Source organism: Podarcis raffonei, chromosome 1 (genome assembly GCF_027172205.1).
Source record: "Podarcis raffonei isolate rPodRaf1 chromosome 1, rPodRaf1.pri, whole genome shotgun sequence".
In the NCBI taxonomy this organism is placed as follows: Eukaryota; Metazoa; Chordata; class Lepidosauria; order Squamata; family Lacertidae; genus Podarcis; species Podarcis raffonei.
In genome coordinates, this window is record NC_070602.1 from 134,121,617 (window position 1) to 134,143,157 (window position 21,541).

Sequence of the window (21,541 nt, forward strand, 5' to 3'; positions counted from 1 at the left end):
AATGAAGCCCCCGGAAACTTTCCCGAACGGCGTTCACAGAACAGCAACCCCCGGGATAAATACGCTTTCCTCGATCTCCCCCCCCCCGCTTTTCCTCATAGGATTCTGGCTTCTCTTTTTTAAAAAGTGGGAAATGGGAAGATCTGAACTTGTGCGCCCCCCGCCCCCCGCCAATATCTCATTGAAAAACCGGGAGATTCCTGCTGTCTCATTTATTCACGTTCTGGATTGGATTTTTTTTCCCCCGCTTGGCCATGCAAAATATTTTTTTAAAAAAATGCTTTCTGGCTGCTGCTGCTGCAATGCAAAGCCCCTCTGACCACGGGAGCCCCTTTGCGAACGGGCCGGAGCCCGAGGTCCGCGCACGGCTTCCCAGGCGCGCTCCCGCTCGCTCGCTCGCTCTCTCTCTCCTGCAAACTCCGCCGCGCACCAGCCGCTCCGGCTCCTTTATATAGCCCTCTAAAAATAGCTCCCCTTACACTGCCTTATAAGGCGGACGTCGGATCCAGCCCTCGGCCCAATCGCCGCGGCTCTTCCGTGCCAGGCCCCGCCTCCGCCGCCTCGCTCCGGGCCCCCATTGGGCGCCAGTGACTTCATGAGCGGCCCTGGCGGCCCGCCTCCCGCTTGCCTTACATGGTCACGCGCTGCCTTAATGGACAGTTTCCTCTGAAGATCCCACGGCTGCGCGCAGGGAGGAGGGAGAGGAGGGAGGGAGGGAGAGAGGAAAGTATGGGAGCGCGCCTGGCTCCAGGAGCGCGGGCGCGCGCGCAAGGCGGAAAATGCAAGCTCCCAAAAATAAAGAGCAAAGATTGCATTCAGCAGCGAGCAGCAATGCAGAAATAGATGGCAGTCTCGTGTCAGTGAGTTTGCATCCCCACCCCCCCTTCGCCGCCGGTGCAAGAGCTGGAGTCAGCAAGAGAGCCCCGGAAGGCAATTGCTTTTTTACTACAAGTGGAGAAGAAGTGTGTCCCCCTCCTCCTCCTCCTCCTCCTCCTCCTCCTCTCTGGCTGCCTGGCTGACGGCTTGCACTGTACACGTTCGGGAGCATTTATCCCTTCTCTCTCTCTCTCCCCCTCTCTCTCTCTGGGTCGTTGATGGGGCTCCTTCCTCCCCCCGCTTTCCTCCGCTCCTGTTCCTGCTTTGGGTCCGTCCCTGAAAGTGTGACTACAAACAGCATATGCATATATATAGCAAACAAAAGCAAAACCGAGGACAAGGACAGCTGGATTGATTGCTCTTAACGGTCCTTCTCCCCCCCCCCTCCTCCTCCTCCTCCTCTTCCCCCTTTCCCTTTTTAATGAACAGAACTAAAAGCCCACCGCAAAATTGCAAACACAAACCTAAAAGGAAAGGGTCGGGGTTTGTTGTTTTCAGCAGCAGCAGAAGCAGCAGCAGCAGGAACAGCAACATGGATGTTTTGGCTAGTTATAGTATATTCCAGGAACTGCAGCTTGTCCACGACACCGGTTACTTCTCGGCTTTGCCATCCTTGGAAGAGAACTGGCAGCAGGTGAACCATTTACGTTACTCCTGTGAAATCTCTTAAATGCAGGCGCTGGTGAATCAGAGCGGCTTTTCTGATTTTGTTTCTCGTTTTCTGTGATCTTGTCGTCCCCCCCCCCTTTAAAAAATAATCAACACTGTCATAAATGTTATCAATAGCCATGCAGTCCTGTTGAAAGCTGCTTGCATTAAATCCTAGATCATATAGTAACCAGGGAGCATCTGAGGTCTGGTGGAAGTTGTTCTTTTGAGTGTGTTTTTTCATATTACATTGTGGTTCTGTTAATTTTTTCAAAATAAAGTTGCTTCTCCTTTCATTGCTGGTCCCTTTAAAAAAAACACGGGGGGGATTGCTTTCAACCAGTGTTAACAACTAACAGCTGGTGGAAGCTAAATAGATTTTTCAGATTTTTTGCAAGGTAATTGGTGTGTCGGGGCAAGTCAGTTCCTTTATTGGAGAGACTTGATTGCAGAAGCCAGGCACACACTGCAATAATTTTTTTAAAAATAGAATCCTTTGTGTTACTTTGCTTCCTTTAAAAAAGAAAGCTTGTTTTTGCTTAGAACAATGACAGTTCAAGCACACGCAGAAGAGAGTTTAGACAGCAAAGGGGTTTAGAAATACAACCAGAGATGGAAATTGGGTAATGAGGTTAAACCAAACTGATTGACAATACGGTGGAGAGATGGGGAATCCAGAGAGAGATAGCGGACTGGGTGTGAAATCTCTGATTAGCCTAAATATGTACAAAGATGGGGAGAGGAAATGACTAGAAAACAAATGTATCAGCTGGGATCGTTCGATGCGGCTGGAAGGGGTTTTTTCATCAGGGCAAAATATTACCTAAAGTAGTGCTGCTATGAGTTGCCCTGCTGGGTTTGGTTACAAGTCTAAGATTATTTAGCCATTGTACAAACTACTGTGTCTTCATTTGGGGAGGGGAGAAGCCTGGCCTGTGTAGTTTAGGAGATAGGTGTAGATGAAGAAGCATGTGGCTGCAAATGTAACTTGCATACTGCACTCCCCCCCCCCCCCCACACACACATGACAGCTGTAGATAATGAGGTGCCGGATTTTATCTTCCAGTTGTCCAAATGATAATTGATTAGCATGATTCCACAATGTACTTTTAAAGGTGTGTTTTGTGTGTGTTTAAGGTGACTGTACACGTGTTCTAGCTGTCTGCATCTATTGTTGGATATTATTGCCGTGGAATTGTTAACCACTTTGATAGTTGACCAGCATTATTATAGGGGTTTCTCAGCCTTGAGTTCCTGCTTTCTTTCGGGAAAGGTTTTCTGGCAAAATACAGCACTGGCAGGTAACTGGGGACAGTTCAGGTCTGCTTTATTCTTAAAGGAAGAGCAGCCTTTTGTTTGCCTGCTTGCTAGGCATAGTCATTGATGAGTCACATCTGGTTTTCTCCATGTTTCTCCTTTAAGGGACTGATTCAGTTGGAGAGGCGAATAATGCCCCACTTAACAGTTCTTCCAGTTTGCTTCCAACAGCAGTGCCCTTGCTGTTGAATCAGTTGCATATTAATAACAGTCTAGACAGTTCAATGCGAGATAATCTGTTGACATAGCCAGCATGCCTCAGGCAGATACTGTATGCTACACTTTGTGAGGTTGTCCTAGCGCACTGAAAGGAAGCTGGCTGTTTTCTGCCACACGACTGCCAAATGCTACATTTAAAGGAGCGTGGCTTGTTCTTTGTATTTTAAGAACTCAGGTGTTTGACCTACATCCTTTAGTCTATCTTTGTTTTATAATCACACGAACCTTTCAATCAAACCAATTTTTGTTTCTTACACGAGCTCATCACGCTGTATAGTATTCTTTTGAGTTTTCCAAGTGCCCCATGTACATTATCTCATTAAACGTCACGGAAAGAAAAAGAACCCAAGAGGCAGGGCCAGTGCACAATATGGTGTGTCTTGGGAGGGAGGCAAGTTAGAGAATAGTGGCTTCTCTAAAGCCTCAGTAAAGCTGAAGTGAGATTCGAATTTGGGACACCGCATTTCATGCCATTAAACATGTAGTCCCAGGCACGTCTACTTAGAAGTAAGTTGCATTGAATTCAGTGAGGTGTTCTGCCAGGTAAGTGGGTACTGGATTGCAGCCAAAGGCACTAAAAATAAAAAAAAAATAGGATGGGTAAATGGAACAGTGATTCAGCTACAGAGAAATAATTTGTAGACCTTGGTGCCATGGTGGCAGGATTTGGGGGATGGGGTGGCAGATGTCCAGTGGCCCATTCAGCAGCCTGAGCAGGGGACCCCACTCTCCAATGCAGCAGGTCAGGCTTCTTATCACATATTGTAGTAAGTGAGCATTATCATCTAAAGAAGAGGGAGACATGAGACAAGCCTGCCCACAGCCTGAGGTCACCAAATGGACCCATTCTTGTCTAGGCACGTGCTTTGCTTTCTCACTTTCCCCCAGGCACCACGATTTCCAGACATGTGTCCACAAAAATCACGACAAACAAGTTTCTAAGATTTTTTACAGAGCAGGGCTATCAGCCATCAACAACTCACTGCAAATTATGGACTCATACTTTTAGCTAACATCTCTTAGTAGGGTGGCTTGTATTAATCTGTTCTTCTGTGTGTGGGTGGTGGGTGGGTGGGTGGAGAACTTGAATGTTATTGTTCTGTATAATACCAGTAAAAGATAAATAAACAGTTTGAAAAAGATAATTATAGCTTTGTTTTTAAAGGGAGCGCCGCCGTGGAATCCTCATACGCTTATGAAAACTGGGTTTTTGTGGGTTGGAGTGCAGCAAAATTGCCACAGTTGCTTTCAGTTTTACTGAAATTTATTCTAGGACAACCCTTATTCATTTTATATCTCTGTGCTTCTGGCCCACCCTTTCTCCCAGTGGGCTGCCCAGGGCTGCTAACAATGCAGTAGAAAACCCCAACATTCAATAAAACTACCTTGGTGGGAGGTGAGGGTGGCAGAGAGAAGCAGGTGGGGGCGGGTCTTTGCTCCTTTCCCCTTCCTGCTGTCCTCAGCATGGCCAGATCTCAGCAGCGTTTGAGGATGGTCCTCCAGGAATTAGAATCACAGCATTCATCCTCTACCACTTTATTCAGAAGTGAGCCCCATGGACTTCAACGGAACTTACTCCCAGGTATATGGGTCTAGGATTGCAGTTCAAGTGATGTTTGCAATTGATTCCAGACATGGATTCCTAAAGCGCAACTCCTTCAAAAAAATTCCCCACCATCCTTGGTTTGGTCCCCTTCTTCCATTTTGGAGTTCCTAAATGATGGAAGGTTACAGTTCTGTTATTGAAGGGCCGTGGTTTTTTATTCAGCTGTACGAAGCTTCTTGCTAAAATGAAATCTTCAACCTTCAGCAGGTAATAGAACGAGGGAAGACTCTGGTTTGAACCTTAAGGCCTTAAAATCAAAAGAAGAGCATGGATCAGGCCAGATGCCCATCTGATCCAGCATCCAGATGATAGGCAGTTCTTAGGCAAGCCACAGCTTCTGTCTGCAACATGGACATGGAAACATGAAGTCCAATTACAGAGATGTTGTAAGGATGACTGAGAGAGTGTGCATGAAATTGCTTCTAGGCTACCCAGGAAAAGCACTGTGTAAATACTAAAGGCACACTCTTGGCAAAGGTGAAGTTGAGAACTTGCTTAAACCTCTCCCATTGAAATCCGTGGGACTTCAAAATACTTAAATCTGTGTAAGCTGCATTCAATAAAATATGCTTAGAGGTGCAGCTTTCTGTGCCCCAGTAGACATTTGGTTGTGATTGACAGCTGTGGAGAACTGCATCTTTCTTCTGTCTCTCTGCTTGCCTGCCTACTGCTTTGCAGCAACTTTGTGAATACAGAACAGAAAAAGTTGCATGTAGTGTAGCTGTCAAGTGTCATAACCCAAAACCCCTATAGTACTGTGTCTGCAGCAATAACCCAAGACAGTTGCTAAATAATCGCTGGCTGTCACCCACCCTCCTTTCTGACACACACACACACACACACACACACACACACACACGGCCGTTCCCTGTAGCTGAAGGAAGAGGAAGTTCTTAGGTCTCTGCTTCTGAGAATGTACAGTAGTTGCATGGAAAGTTACAATGAGGCAATTTCTGAATAACTTGTTAAATGTGGAGCAGGCAGACTGCTTTCGGTGGAAGAGAATTGATGTCCGTTGCATGCTGGTTTTAAGCCAAATTACTTTGGCAGGGGCTGTTGGTGCATACCTGATAGCAAAAGGTGCAACATAGATTGGACTGATGGCTTTATTTCAGTAGCATTCGGCAGAACACAACTCCTTATGGAGCAGAATGAAAAATGTGAATTCTTAGCACTTGCAGAGTGAGCAAGTTTGGGGGTTTTGCTGTTGGAAGGATCATTTTGGCCATTTCCAAATGCTCAAGGAGCCAGAGTAAGAGATTAGAGTAGCTCCTCTGACTTTGGCTGGGAAGACCTAAGTTTAAATAGAAGAGCTTTGCTGGTTCAGGCTGAAAGGCCCGTCTAGTCCAGCCCCCTATTCTCACAGCAGCCTGGTCAGAGACCTCTGGGAAGCCCACAATCTAGATTCTAGACCCAAGCCCAATAGTTCTCAAGTCTCTCCTCTTGGCTGCTCTGAGCAGGTCATATTCTCTCTCCACCCCCCGCCACCTTAGTCTGTCTGTCCTCAGTTGAAAAGAGCCAGCATCTTTGTTCGTGCAGATGTTCCCAAGGCAGATTGTCAAAGTCTTGTGCAAGACTGAAGCATCTCATTGCAACAGAAACAGGAGTGGGGCAAAGAGCAAATGGCTGTATTGGACAGGATACTCGGCTCAAATGTTATCGCTTGAATGAAATTAAATATAGACTTCTAAGATCTTGAATGAACCTACGTAGAAGAATATTTCATGGACAGGAAACAGCTTGTTATCTGCAGCTATCCTGTGGCTGGGTGTTCTGCTGGGTTCACCACATGCCTTGATCATACTTTTTTAAAATTGGTTGGTGGGTTCAGAAAGTAAGCTTAGAATGTTTATAAAAGAGTTTGTGTGTATGTGTGAAATTTTGGCTGGGGTGTGAGATTGTTTCCTGTGATGTGGAATAATATGTTGGGTGCAGCTTACAATTTGTTCATTTAAATTCCTTATTTGCTCCAACTCCTGGTCTCAGCGCAGATCTCTAATAGCTCCGTGATGTGGGAGACTCACAGCACAACACCTGAAAATTGGTTGCATTGGTTATATCATTGATCTGCTATCTGTTGAATGATCAGCTCATCTCCCACTAGCAAGCCCCTCGACTTTAATTTTAATGACCCGTGTGTGTCCTATGTCTACAGACACTTATCGGTGTTTAGGATCCTTGCTCATAGAATCATAGGATTGGAAGAGACCCTGAGGATCCTCTAGTCCAACCCCTTGCAATGCAAGAAACTCCATTAAATCAGCCATGGCAGATGGCCATTCAGCCTCTGCTTAAGAACCTCCAGTGAAGGTTCTCCAGTGAACACACCACCTTTTAAGGGAGTCCCTTCCACTGTTTTACTGTCAAAAAGTACTTCCTGATGTCTAGTTGGAACCTCCTGCCTTGCAGCTTGAAGCCATTGGTTCAGGTCCTGCCCTCCAGAGCAAGAGAAAACAAGCTTGCTCCATCTTCCATATGACAGCTCTTTAGATACTTGAAGATGGCTGTCATATCTCTTCTCGAGGATGTTTAAAACAATACCGTTCTTCCTGTTCTGCGCTGGTATGTTTGGTATGCTCTGAAAGGGTGGAAAGAGGATCTCTTGTAATAATGGAATTTCACAAACACAAGAGATGGCTTTTGCACCGCAGCATTCCCTCCCTCCCCCTTTCAGGCATGCTAAGGATAACCAGATATAACCTGCATGCTACACACGGGAACATACTGCTTCTCTGCTCCTTGACACTTTGGTGGGTTGCAGTTGGTCATGCTTGCTCCAATGGGCAGCAGCTCTAAGGTCTTTCCCTGTCCCTGCTACCTGAGAGCCTTTCCAGCTGGTGAGGCCAGGGATTGAACCTGGAACCTTTTCACATTCAAAGTGTGTGTTCTGTCACTGAGCCAGGTTCATACGATGGGGCATCAGTGCTCTGTGTTGCTTCTTGTCCCTCACCAGGCTGAGCAGGAACAGAATAAATCATGCAAAACAATCCCAATATATGCCCATTTGCTGCCTGCATATTTTACACAGGTTGCTAAAATCCAAATTCAGCTTCTCTTGGCACAGAATTTTGGCAGTACTGGTGTGCAACTGCAGGTTTGTCTGTCTGTTTTCCTCCTGGGGTTAGAGGGTAAGTTTAATGCACAATTATGTGGTTTCAGTGGACACTTAGCAACAATTTTGCACCATGTGCAAATGGGCAGCTACATGCCTTGCATAATACAGGTATTTGCGGTGTACTTGCTGCAGCCATAGTTATGTGTGTTATTCTACATCTGGTGTACATGGCATGAGGACTCGCAGTCAAGCACTGATCCCCTGTGAGATGTGCAAGTGGCCAAAAACAGAAAAAAGTGGATACAATGTGCACATTATAGGCAACATCAGGATGTGCACAGTTAGTAATACAGGTGTGTAAGTGATAATTTCTGGATGTGTGAAAAGACTCTCTGTGTGGAGAAGCCCATTGGGCTGGCTTGAGGTGGCATGATCTTTTCTTGGGTCTCTTCAAAACCACTGGACCTCCCACATGAGGAATGAGGTACAGTATCAATGGACCAAGCTAATTCCAGGTTGTTGCTGCTCTTAAGGCAGATGATTTTTCAGACATTGTGCTGGAAGGCCTGTTAAGTAAAAAAATGTTTGTTGGAAGGGAGGAGGGACCCTTTGCATTGGCCAGACTTAGTTTTGATTTGTATGTGATAGGCCAGGAATGGTTGGACGTGTCTCTTTCAGCTCTGACTGTACTACAGTCACCCTGGAGAGTATTCAGGAGTGATGAGGGATGCAGCCCAGTGGCTCCTGGAGGACCAAAGGTTCCCTAGCCCATGGATGGACCTTCATTTTAGAGAACATTTTTTGTCTCCTCATTGTTTCTGTTTTTATGCACACACATTTCCCAAATAACTAGGTGTGTGTCAAGTTAGCTAAGCGCTGACTTCATTCACACGGCACGTGGTACTTTTGCAGAGCTCTCCCTGAGTTCAGTGAGGCTTGCTTGAGAACACGTCACGCTGGATTGCATTGGTGGTTTTTTGTTTAAAATGGTCTGCTTAGTAGGTTCTCTGTGTTAACCAAAAACAACACGAGGATCATCCTATCTACACACACTGGGCCATATTAAAACACACTCTTTGGCAATACACACTCACTTAGGGGAAGAGAGAGGTCAAGAAAGAGCCTCTGTTCTACCTTACCTTCAGAAGGCTAACCTTGCCCTTTGAAACAAGAAATCTCAAAATATGCTTTTTCACGTGTCATGCAGGCTGCAGGTTCTAAGCACACTTCATTGAGTGCAAGCCTTATTGAGCACACTGGGACTTGCTTCTGAGATAAGGTGCAAAGGTTTTTTTCCTGTCAGTCCTACTGGCTGTTTGGGAGTGGCAGTCATAATTTTAGGGCAGCTCGTCTTTCCCCCTCTTGAGATGTTGCTGTAAAATGATGAGAGAGGCTATAAGGTCGTCTGGGGCTATGGAAGTATCACAATGGCAGGACTAATCTAGCACAACTCTGTTAGCCATTAAGCTGACTTATATTTGGCAGACGGGGCCATTTTGCTGGCCGGTCGAAAATTTTTCGCTGCTACTGGAAAGGAATAAATCACGGGGCGGAACATTCCTTCCTTCATGCCATTCCCCATTGTTCTAGAATAATGGCATACTTGGCCACTCCATAAACGAAACTCATCTCCTTTAATATTGCTATTTCATCTTGGTTCCAGTCACAGCAAAACACATTTCTAAGTGCTTATTGTACATCATGCCCCGCGAGAATAGCTTGCAGGAAGAGTTGACTTCCAAGAACAAGCAGCCACCTGTGAGCTACGGAGGATTGGAAAAGGCTGTTGAATAAGCTAAAACACTTCCTGTCACACTTGCACACAATGCAGGATGTAAAGTAAAAGGGTTTAAGGTGATTTGTCTTTGACGTGTTTTGGCTGCAGAAACCCTGGTTACAAATTATGGTTTCTCTGCATTACAAGTCTCCAGGCCACCATGAAGGCACAAAGGATGCAATTCCATGCACTAACGGAGCTATGGATTGCTGAAATACATTTGCTAAAAGACCTGTGGGAGAATCTTCCATGTGAGCCTGCTTGAACTGTGGGATCCACAGGAGGGGGCTTGTTGTGCACCATTCAATCTTTCTAGAAATCTTATTAGATCTTGTAGATCAGAACTGGGTGAAAGGTAGGTCAGGATGTACTGGTAGATCTCTTGGTTGTTTGCAGTAGATCAGTAAGGGTTTCTGCCTCCCAATGATTTAACAATGCCAAGTAAAATTGCAAGAAAGGAAAAAGAAAGCAATGCTGGCCTTGTGGGGATTACTTACTTGACTCTGTGGTCCTCTCCAGTGAAATATGAATATTAGTTGGTTGCCTTTGACTAGGTCTCTCTGCAGATCTGCTCGCCTGTTTCAGGATTTGTGTTCAAACTGTAAATTTGAAGTAACTAAACTATGGATTTGTATTTGTATATGTTTATTGGACAAAGCAGATTGTCAGCTCAGGGGCAGTGTTAGAAACTCAGATATATAAGCTAGGCACCAAATGGCTCTTTAAACCAAGGTTACAGTGGCCAAAATGGAATGTCTAGTTGCCATTGTCTAGTTTTATGGAAGTGAGAGCTGGACCATAAAGAAGGCTGATCACTGAAGAATTGATGCTTTTGAATTATGGTGCTGGAGGAGACTCTTGGGAGTCCCATGAACTGCAAGAAGATCAAATCTCTCCATTCTTAAGGAAATCAGCCCTGAGTGCTCACTGGAAGGACAGATGGTGAAGCTGAGGTTCCAATACTTTGGCCACCTCATGAGAAGAGAAGACTCCCTGGAAAAGACCCTGATGTTGGGAAAGATGGAGGGCACAAGGAGAAGCGGATGACAGAGGATGAGATGGTGGGACAGTGTTCTCAAAGTTACTAACATGAGTTTGACCAAACTGCGGGAGGCAGTGGAAGACAGGAGTGCCTGGCGTGCTCTGGTCCATGGGGTCACAAAGAGTTGGACACGACTAAGTGACTAAACAACAACAACAAGGTGCCATTTCGGGGGCAGACAGCTCTAAAGTCTTATTTTTCAGATGAAAGACTGGCTGTGATTGATTATCAGTTGAACGTCCGGCTAGTTCAGATGACAACCTTGAGCTAAGTGAAGAGCTTTGAGAAGAAAAGTCACTTGATCCAGGGGCAGTCTGCATATCTACTGGCCTATTCTGACCTCCTTTTCTTAAGGGTGATACAGACCATTCATAATGTAGGGATATCCTTCACAACTGTGGGCAGGGCAGTGGGGTGGGCAAAGTGATGGCAAGCTCCAACCATTGACTATTAATGTTGTTCACTGCTCCTGCTCAGGCTGCACAGAAAAAGCATTTTGGTTCCTGAAATTCGTTCTGATTGTGCAGATTATATATAATTGATTGAATTCTACAGGATGTGGTATTGGTGTGTGAAAACAGTCTAGATCCAATGATCCCCAGGCATGCAGCTCCAGATGGTGGAGACGTCAGGCACCTTCCTGGCGCCCGGGCATCTTCCCTTGGTTGCAAGTGGCTCATAGTCAGGTGCAAAATGCGCCTGGCAACCTGGCTAATTTCGAACACTCTTCAGGGGGTGCAGGCAATATTTTGCATCTTGCTCTGGTCAGTGGATATTGGGAGTTCTATGAAAAACACTAAGTCTGTGGTGTCGTGCTCAGGGCAGAGCCTCCTCAGTATTGGTGCTGTACTTACAAAGTTGCCACCCAGGTGAGTCTGCTCAGTCTCACCTGGGGCCCACCCTATTCCCCCTGACTGTAATTTGTGTTAATTGTTTTTAATTTCCGACTTTTAAATTGTACCCTGCTCTGGGGCTTGCTGGTGAAGGGTGGGTTATACATTTGATTATGATAATGCTCCTGATTAATTTGAAATGCAAAAAAACCTGCCATATATTCCCTGTTTGTTATGTTTCTTTGTTCCTAGTTTTTTAATAAGAATGATGAGCTAATGTGTTTTAACTTAAATAAAAAAAAATTAAACTGGTAGGATATTGGATTGCACAACAAATGTCAGCATGGCCTCTAGCAAAACATCCTATATTGGTGTTTCCAGGCATACAGGGATTGCTTTGTTGTTCAGCTTTTGTCAGGATTTCATGCATCTTCCCTTGAGGCAAAGTTTCTGCCGCTAGAAAATCACTTTCTTCCTGTATTCAAACCTCAACGTTTTTGTCACCGTTGAAAGTGAGATTCCTCCCTTTTTTCCTCCAGAGCAATAATTCTGAGCTGTGGCAGAATGTGGGAATTATTGTACAGTTATAGCACATTTTGTGCCGTTTGCTTTACCTGAGTGTCACATTTTAAATAAGTTTAATTATGACTACAGCATAGCCAGGGACTGCTCTTATTGTGCATGGTGATTATGTTCCCCACGCCACCTTTCTGGGCTTGCCTTTCCTGAAATTGTGGGACAGCTCCCACTCTGCAAACTGCAGGCATTGCAAAAAAGGCTTTTACCTGGAGTGGGAGAGGATCTCTCAGATGGAGGAGGTGCGATTTTCTCCTGTCCTGCTCCTTCTCTGCCTCGCAAATTGTACATGACTGCTTGGTTTGCGTTTGCTGAGTGTAAACAAGTAGGTGGAATTGATTTAACCTCAGCAGCTAAAAGTGGCAGAAATGGAGGGGCGTTGGGCCAAGGTGGTTAATGATGTATGGCAAGCGGTTAAATGCATGCCAGTTCCTAGGGCTGGTGGCGATGGCAGAAGCAAGTTTGCCTGCATTGGCAAGTCCTGGTGCTCAGTCCCTTACCTTCCCAAGCAGAACAGAACAGATTGCAGGGATGTGTAAAAGATCGGCATGGGATTCTTGCTCTGTCTTCACAATCCACAGTTGCCACTGGGCTGTGGATTCTCCAGGGTTCTATGACGTGACGTGTCTTCATTCCCACATACTGTAATCAGTATTTGAAACTCAGATATATAAACCAGGCGCCAAAGGGTTACCAAGGTTACAGTCACTAAAATGGAATGTCTAGTTGTCGTTTTGGGGCCAGGCGGCTGTAGAGCCCTGTTTTGCAAATGACGGACAGGCTGTGATTGATTATCAGTTCAACGTCTGGATAGTTCGCATGACAACCTTGAGCTAGGTGAAGAACTTTGAGAACTTAAAGAAGAAAAGTCACTTGATCTGGGGATAGTCCACATATATATTGGCCCATTCTGACCTCTTTTTCTTAATGGTGACATGAAACATTCATAATGTAGGGATGTTCTCTGCAACTGTGGGCAGGACAGTGGGATGGGGTAACTAAAGACAATCGCTTATAACTTTGTTCACTGCTTCTGCTCAGGCTGCACAGAAAAAGCATTGGGGTTCCTGAAATTCATTCCGATTGTGCAGATGAAATATATCTGATAGAATTCTACAGGATGTGTTGCTAGCATGTGAAAACAGTCCAGATCCAATGATCCCCAGGCATGCACCTCTAGAGGGTGGAGATGCCTGGCACCTGGCTAGTTTTCAACACCGATATAATAGAGCCTAGGGCTTGCCGATCAGAAGGTCGGCGGTTCGAATCCCCGCGACGGGGTGAGCTCCCGTTGCTCGGTCCCTGCTCCTGCCAACCTAGCAGTTCGAAAGCACGTCAAAGTACAAGTAGGTAAATAGGTACCGCTCCGGCGGGAAGGTAAACGGCGTTTCTGTGCGCTCCTCTGGTTCGCTAGAAGTGGCTTAGTCATGCTGGCCACATGACCTGGAAGCTGTACGCCAGCTCCCTCAGCCAATAAAGCAAGATGAGCGCCGCAACCCCAGAGTCGTCCGTTGACTGGACCTAATGGTCGGGGTCCCTTTACCCCTTACCTTTAGGCTCATAACACCTTCACAGATAGGAACATAAGAACAGCCTGCTGGATTAGACCCATGACCCTTCAACTCCAGCATCCTGTCCTCACAGTGGCCAAACAGATGTCTGTGCGAAACCAGCGAGCGGAACCTGAGCACAAGAGCCCTCTCCTTGCCTGTGGTTTCCAGCAACTGGTATTCGGGAGCATTGCTGCCTCCAGCTGTGGAAGGTAGAGCATAGCCATTGCAGCTAGTGAACTTTGATAGCCAGTTGTTCGAAATTAGCAGGGTGCCAGGTGCATTTTGCGCCTAAAGATCTCCCAGCTGCTAGCACCTCAAAAGCCTGGGTGCCATTTTTTGTGCCTGGCTGACACTCAAGGATTACTGGAATGCATGTGCTTTGAAGCCTTGAAGTATATTTTTAAGGATAGACAATACATTAAGGAGTTTTACAATAAAGAGTAGAGTGTTTTGAAAGTATGGTACCAATATTTTTATTGTAAACAACAAATTAAGCGTGTATTAACAATTTTGCTAAAAATGTGATATTAACAATGTCTCACTTGTGTGAATTGCGTATTAATTCATGCTCATCAAAAGAAAAGAAAAAAATTGTTGCTGACACCCCCACACCCCCATGGCGACTAGGCATTCTGTTTTGGTGCCCTCAACCCAGGTCCCAGAAACCGTTCGGCTTTTCTACCCCAGTTTCTAACACTGTTTTTTTAATTACATTTTTCTTAAAGATTTTCTTAGTTTACAAAAGTGTGTACAATCTCTCTCTCTCTCTCTCTCTCTCTCTCTCTCTCTCTCTTTCCCCCCCTCCAAGTAACATTTTTTACAGATCAGTTTCAATTGTTGAGACATTAGGAAGAAGAAGGGGAAGGGGGGGGAGATGGGGGGTCGGGTGGCGATGTTTCTATTACACTTAATATATGTGAGGTTTTGTGTCAGCGTCGCTTGTGCAGGTTCTCTGCTGTTCACTTGTGTTTCTTTGGTGGTGAGAGAGGTTGGGGTTGGCCTAGGGTGTGGTTGTTTGTTTGTGGTTGGCTGTGGTGATCCGCTAACCCGGAAGTCCCCTTTGTTTTCATGTGTGAGTGGGGTGGGTGTTTTGGATCAGGTTAGCCATATTTATTTGTATGCTGTTGGTGGATTTTTGTCATTGTCTTGTTGAGCTGTTTATGTGATAAAGGAGAGCCATACCGGGGTGAAGGCGTCTTCTTCTATTTGTCCCCGTGTCAGTTTCAGTTCCTTGGTTACAGAATTTTTCGCTCCATAAGACGCAGCTGACCATAAGATGCACCTAGTTTTTAGAGGAGGAAAACAAGAAAAAAAATATTCTGAACAAAACAGTGGATGTATGATTTTTGTGGTTCATGCTGTGGCCACAGACATGTGATCTGATGGTGAATTTGGGGTAGCCCAATGCAAAAATCCTGAGGATCCATGTGGATCCGTGCTTTGTAACCACATTTTTGCACCATTGCAGCCCCAGGAAACAGTGGATGCATGATTTTTTTGGTGTAGGCTGTAGCCATGGACATGCTATGTGATCTGAAAGTGAATTTGGGGTGACCAATGTAAAAATCCTGAGGATCCATGGGCTTTTACCTCCCCCCTCCCAGGCAGCCTCCTTTATTGCATCCCTTATCTCCCGATCCCACTGTTCAGCTGCTTCCTTTCAACACCCCCTTCCTTCTTGTTTGCCTTAGTGTCTTTTCCTTAGCTGGAGCAGTTTTTTGCTCCTCCTTTTCTTCTAATTTCTCTCCTCATTGCTTGTTTTAGTATTCCTGTGTCTTCTCCTTGCAAGTTCGCTGTCTTTACCTCCCCCGGCAGCCTCCTTTAAAAGCAGCCTTATCTCCCGATGACTTGCCAATCAGCGGCTTTGTTTGAACACCCCCCTTCCCTCTTTTTATTTTTTTTAAAAAAGCACGATCTGCTTTTTGCCCCTGGGCAATTCGGTTCCAGGGACCACGCATTCGCTCCATAAGACGCACAGACATTTCCCCTTACCTTTTAGGAAGAAAAAGGTGCGTCTTATGGAGCGAAAAATACGGCAATTTTTCTAGTAGGGCTGTTTCCCATACTATTTGGTACCATTGGTCAGTTTCTAACACTGTTGATCGCCCCCTCCTTCATCATGAATCTGTCTGATCCTCTTCTAAAGCCATCCAAATTGGTGTCCATCACTGCTTCCTCGGGGAACGAGTTCCATAGTTTGACTCTGCTGTCCTGCATGAAGGAGGACTTTCTTTTATGCCTCCTGAATCTTCCAGCATTCAGCTTGGTTGGGTGTACATGAGTTCTAGTGTTGCTCCCACACATGATATATCCCTGCAGAGGCAGCAGGAAACCCCTGGCTTACTCGAAACTTTGTTACCTTCTGAGTTTTTTGGGTTCTGTTTTGTGCTGTGCCACTGCCGGTTGTGTTCCCTATGGCCAAGCGAAGGTGCAGGTCACTCCATGAAACCAGATGAAGATTTGTGTTGTAGGAGAAACAGGTTGTTGCTTCTAAATCTGGAGATCTGAGACCCCAACCTCTCCTTCTCGTCTGGAAGCTTCCCCCCTGCCAAATCCCAGGAGTCTGGGAGCTAACTAGTACAGTGGTACCTCGGGTTAAGAATTTAATTCGTTCCGGAGGTCCATTCTTAACCTGAAACTGTTCTTAACCTGAAGCACCACTTTAGCTAATGGGGCCTCCTGCTGCTGCCGTGCCACCGGAGCACAATTTCTGTTCTCATCCTGAAGCAAAGTTCTTAACCTGAAGCACTATTTCTGGGTTAGCAGAGTCTGTAACCTGAAGCGTCTATAACCTGAGGTACCACTGTATTTTGCTTTTGTGTGTCGCAAATCTTTATTTAACTCAAGAAACAAATGATGGGCTTTGTGGGATAAATGCGACTCTTTGTAGACGGGCAGCTTATGGGGGAGGAGAAGCACTAGGATCCTTAAACATTCCATTTTATCAGCTCTGCTCTTTAAAATCTGTAACTCAAGGACATCCTTAATTATTCCAGAGAAAAAGAAACAAAAGTGATTACAAAGTGGAAAAACCTCCATGATGTGAATTTTGAAACATTTGCTAACTTTTTTTTTAAAGCATTCCCTCCTCCCCACAATTCCTGAGGAATGTAGGAGTTTGTTTTTGTCTTACGTAAAATATTTTTGAAAGGAAAGGAAATTCCCAAATGCAGAATCTCTGGCACTCTAAACCCCCACACACTCTGCAGACATGATGTGCTCTCCTAAAGACCCACGAATCCAAGATCTTCATTCAGACAGGGCTCTGAAGTGTAATTCCTAGTAAGATTTTAAAAGTTTTTTAATATATATATATATATATATATATATATATATATATATTAAAAGGACTGCAAGACCTGAGAGATAATGTTGCAAGCAAAGTTCCCCCCACAAGTTGTTCTTACATGTAGTTTTAAAAAAGGGTTTCATGTGTGTGGTTTGGGTTTTTTTGAGTATAACATAATTGTCAAGCAAATATTGAATGTTTTAGTTCATTAGGTGTGCTTCTATAGGTCCAGTATATTGTGGATGGTTGCACTATGGCATGGGTAGGGAAACTAAGGCCCGGGGGCTGGATCCGGCCCAATCGCCTTCTAAATCTGGCCCACGGACGGTCTGGGAATCAGCATGTTTTTACATGAGTAGAATGTGTGCTTTTATTTAAAATGCATCTCTGGGTTATTTGTGGGGCATAGGAATTCGTTCATCCCCCCCAAAAAAATATAGTCCGGCCCCCCACAAGGTCTGAGGGACAGTGGACCAGCCCTCTGCTGAAAAAGTTAGCTGGCCCCTGCACTATGGGGTCTGACTATGTCTGTGGTCTCATTGAAGTCGAGATACTTTTTCAGCATCAGCATGGAACCTGCAACCAGGGGCAAATTTTGCAAACATGACGTCCAGTTCAGAGCCATTAAAACCAATGAGAGTTTAGTCATTGACTTCAATGAGGTGTGGACTGGACTCAGGGAATATCTGCTAGTCCTAACCATGGCAACCACTTTGGCTATTTTCTTGCCTTGTTTCGAAACCAACTTTTTCCTCGAAGGGCTCACGACTAGTCATGTGTCTTTTGTGCGCGCTCTCTCTCTCTCTGTGTGTGTGTGTGTGTGTGTGTGTGTGTGTGTAGCCATTTAATCTCGGAGTTGCTCTGGAAAATTTACATTGCCCTGAAAAGATTCCAGTCGCTAAGAGCTGCTGAATCGAACTTGTTGGTACAGAGAAGCAAAAAGGGGAGAGTGCAAAGGAGCATTTGATGCAAAAAAAAAGCAGCACCTTTCAAATATTGTTTTGTCTTTGACATATAGCTGCTAGAAAAGTGGTGCTAACTGTCTAATGGAAGCCTGGACGAGTGCCACCTAAGACAATTTTGCACGTTACTGAGCAGATTGGAATGGCGATGAAAACCTGCCGTCAGGCTTTCTTGGTCCTTTTTTTAAAAAAAACACCACTGCATTTGAACATTAAATAATTATGGATGCTGTGTGCACTTGCAGACTCGTGGGTTATTACTGTTTGTTTCAGGATTACTATCTGGGCAAGGCTGTTCCCCTCCAGTGTCCTTGCTAGGGCTCTGAAAGACAGCCGGGAGTGTCTTCAAGGCTCTGTGCCAGCCTCTTCTGCCAGAGTCTCCATGTTGTGTGACGAGAATAAGGAAACGGGAAGACGTCAAGTCTCCAGGGGCTGGCTGCAGTGGCTGCTCTCGCTGTACAAGGGTGGGAGACTGGATGTCTGATATTCACTGGGCTGTGCTTACTGGAGAACATAAGGCAGGGGTTGGCAAAGGCATGGGCCGGATCACTCCCATGGAGATCTTCCGTGGGCAGGACCGCTGCAGCGTGATGCTGGAAATTGAGTCTGCACATGCCGAGACGCCAAAAATTGCACCTGTGCAGAAGCGATTTCTGGTGTCTGGGCATGCACAGAAGCAATTTCTGGAGCCGCAGAAGAGAGTCCCTGTGCTGTGCTGTACCGGTTTAGCGCAGCACGGGCGCCTCGGTTCAGGGGCGGCTCGTGGGCCGGTTAACCAGCCTCTGTGGGCCACTTCTGGCCCATGGGCCTTAGGTTGCCGACCCCTGACATAAGGTTTCTGGGACATTCACATGATCCCCCCCCCCCCCCAGTTAGACCAACCATGGAGACATTTTGGTTTGCTTGCTCGTTTGTCATTGTCAACTAAAGTGGAAAAAGCAGTTGGTAATTTTGTGTGCGTAGGTGTAGGTGCGTAGGTGCAAATCTTGCCTGGTCGACAGCTTGTCTTTATTCTCACAGGTGGTCACCCAAAGGACTGTTTATAGGTGTGATCTGTGGTTGATGTATGTATGTTTGAAAGGAAGGCCACATCCACGCCCATTCAGCATCGCACCAGTGCAACCTTCCTACCAGAAAATCTCCCCTTTCCCCACCCCTCGTTGCTTGTTCTGGGGGTTCTCTTGACCCTCCAGAGCAGATTTCGGAAAGGCGCAAAGGATGTGCTGGGGGAGGAGAGTAGCGGGAAAGCCCTGTTGCTCTAGCTTAGCGGGAGTCCGTCTGCTGGTTTCTCCTAGCACCCCGGGTTAGTTGAATCTAGCCCTGTATGTTTAAAACACTCTTACACCACTTTTAACAGTCATGGCTTCCCCCCAAGAACCCAGAGAACCAGTATTAGAAACTGAGATATGAAAGCTAGGAGCTAAATGGCACCTTAAACCGAGGTTATGGGTGCAACAACATACTGTTTTTTTATATAACAAAGAATACAAAGCTGAAAATGAATGAACTGCAGCTAAAATATTATGTTCATTTTTCACACGGTCTAGTCCCTCCCTGGCCCACCCCCCTAATATTCTGAAGAGGGTCTCTTCCCCAGTCTTCAGAGAGTAGCTGGAAGTGGGGAGGCAGAAGAAGGTCCTCCTTTCCTTCCACTCTGCAGTTTTAATCTGAAATCTTAGGCACAGTACTGCACCCAGAGCTCAGAAGCTGCTCGCGCTCATAAAATTCCCCACCGCAAAATGCGCCTAGAACAATGGGGGTTTAGAACACTGCAGGAAACTATAGTTTATTAATGTTCTAATGACTCTCTGAATCCCTTACAAACTATGGATTCCAGGGTTCTTTGAAGGAAGCAACGACTGCTAAAGAGGCATAAGACTAACATCCTTTACCTGCATGGTATCCTTGGATTCAATGAGGTGTGCAAGGAAATGCACAAAGGATCAGGCTGTTAGTCTCTAAGGTGCCGTAGTAAATGTTGTTTTTTACAGGGACTTGGGCCGTGCCAGTTAATAGTCAGAATAGACATATTTCTCATCCATAATTCCCTACTTATCAGAGACAGCTTTGTAACTACTGTGTTGACTGATCCTCTGCGATGGTAGATATGATGTTTCAGGCCTCCTTGCTAAAATATTTGTTGCTGCTAGATGTTCCTGTTTGCAGATAATCTTGATGTTTTAGGTTTTGTTCTGTTGTTTGAGCGCAAGCAAAATAAAATGCTTACTATCTTATCATATATAATATGAGGGGGGGGGGAGAGAGCAAGCACAAGGATGCAATACATTGTGACTTGGAAGAACAGACACTTGAAAGCCAACTGATAATTTAATTGTTTTTGGTGTGTGTGTGTTTGTGTGTGTTTGTAAGGTGTGGGTTGAGAAGCATATGTAGGCACCTCGGTTCTTTGATTGTGGCTTCTTTATTTGGGACTCAATTTACACATTGCCTGAGCATATGATGGTCACCCCAAAACTCTGTATATCAGCATTTATAAGGGGCATTCGCACGAGTCCCCAGCATTACATGCTCAATTGCATATAGAGGCATGGCACAGTGACCATGTGCCATTGATTTTTCAGCTGCTCTCGCATGGCAGGTGGCTTTTCAGCAGCTACCATGCTGCCTGGGTATCCTAGGAAGATGCCTCATGGCTGTAGTTCTGGGACACGAAGGTGAGCCTCCTTAAGAAGGTGTAAGACAGTATTGGAAAGACATGAGCTGCTTCTGTTTTCCTCCTACCTCTTGCTTTACATAAATAGATATAAAATGGATCTGGGAAAAGTAAGGATGCCTGTTAACTGGACCTGGACATAGAATGCCAATGCTCTCTTCTGAATTTGTATCTCGGAGCCCTTGTGTCGACTGAGGGCAGAAGGAGTCTCGAAGTTACAACACACTTTACTTTTTCTTTGCAAATTGTGCATGGCAGGGAAGGTGGTGGAGGATTGTCAACACAGTAACCTTCAGCTTCTCCTTGGTGGCCTTCAAAGACATTATCTTGACAAGGAAGAGGCTGATAGTGAAGATCAGAGAGTCCAAGCTTGTGTCTTCCCATAGCTTGCCGGCATGTGACGTTATGAGGCACTTTTGCACATTTGCTGTAGCTGGCCTTCTTAGGCGTTTATTAAAACCACCAGTAACTTAAATCAGTGCTTATGTATTCAATTATGGCTGCAAAAATACTGATAGCCAGAAGTTGGAAATGTAAAACAACACCTACGATAATAGATTGGCAATCACTCATGCTAGAGTACTTTCAATTAGTGAAGCTGACTGGAAAAGTCAGAGGAGCCCCAAATCAAAAAATATTCAGAGAATGGAGACTATTCAAAGAATATATAAGATTATATTGTAATAATGATGTTATCCTAGCAGAACTGAATGATACTTGTATATAATAAACAAATGGAATAAATATACTAGATGAATATACAGGAAAAGTTATAAAACAAACTGCGATAAGACAATAAAAAAAGTACAATGAGAACAATCAGAAATTTCTTTCAGAAGACTTTATTAGAAAAGACAGGATGTTATAACCAATATTCATTTCTTATTGTTAACTCTTTTGCTTTTTATTGTTATTTTCTTTATCTTTTTTCTATTATATTTTTGCGTTAAATTTTGATGTAACTGTCTGTAATATATATGTAAGATGATATTTTAAATCAATAAAGATGAACTTTAAAAAAAGTAACTTAAATCAGTTCTGACTTTGCCTTGGTTACATTTGGAGAGATTCCAGGCAGTTTTTTATTTCTTAAATCGAGGGGTGCTGCCCTTCC

General features: G+C 45.0%; 1 protein-coding gene across 1 annotated transcript in view; it reads left to right on the top strand.

Annotated features, from left to right (window-relative positions):
* The first annotated feature begins 694 nt into the window (after window positions 1-694).
* KLF7 (KLF transcription factor 7) overlaps window positions 695-21,541 on the top strand; it is a 77,010-nt gene continuing 56,163 nt past the window's right edge. Inside the window, exons 1-2 of the mRNA XM_053363222.1 lie at window positions 695-860; window positions 1,306-1,510. Of these exons, the coding sequence (XP_053219197.1) occupies window positions 844-860; window positions 1,306-1,510 (222 nt within the window). The 5' untranslated portion in view covers window positions 695-843. The remainder of the gene's footprint in view (window positions 861-1,305; window positions 1,511-21,541) is intronic.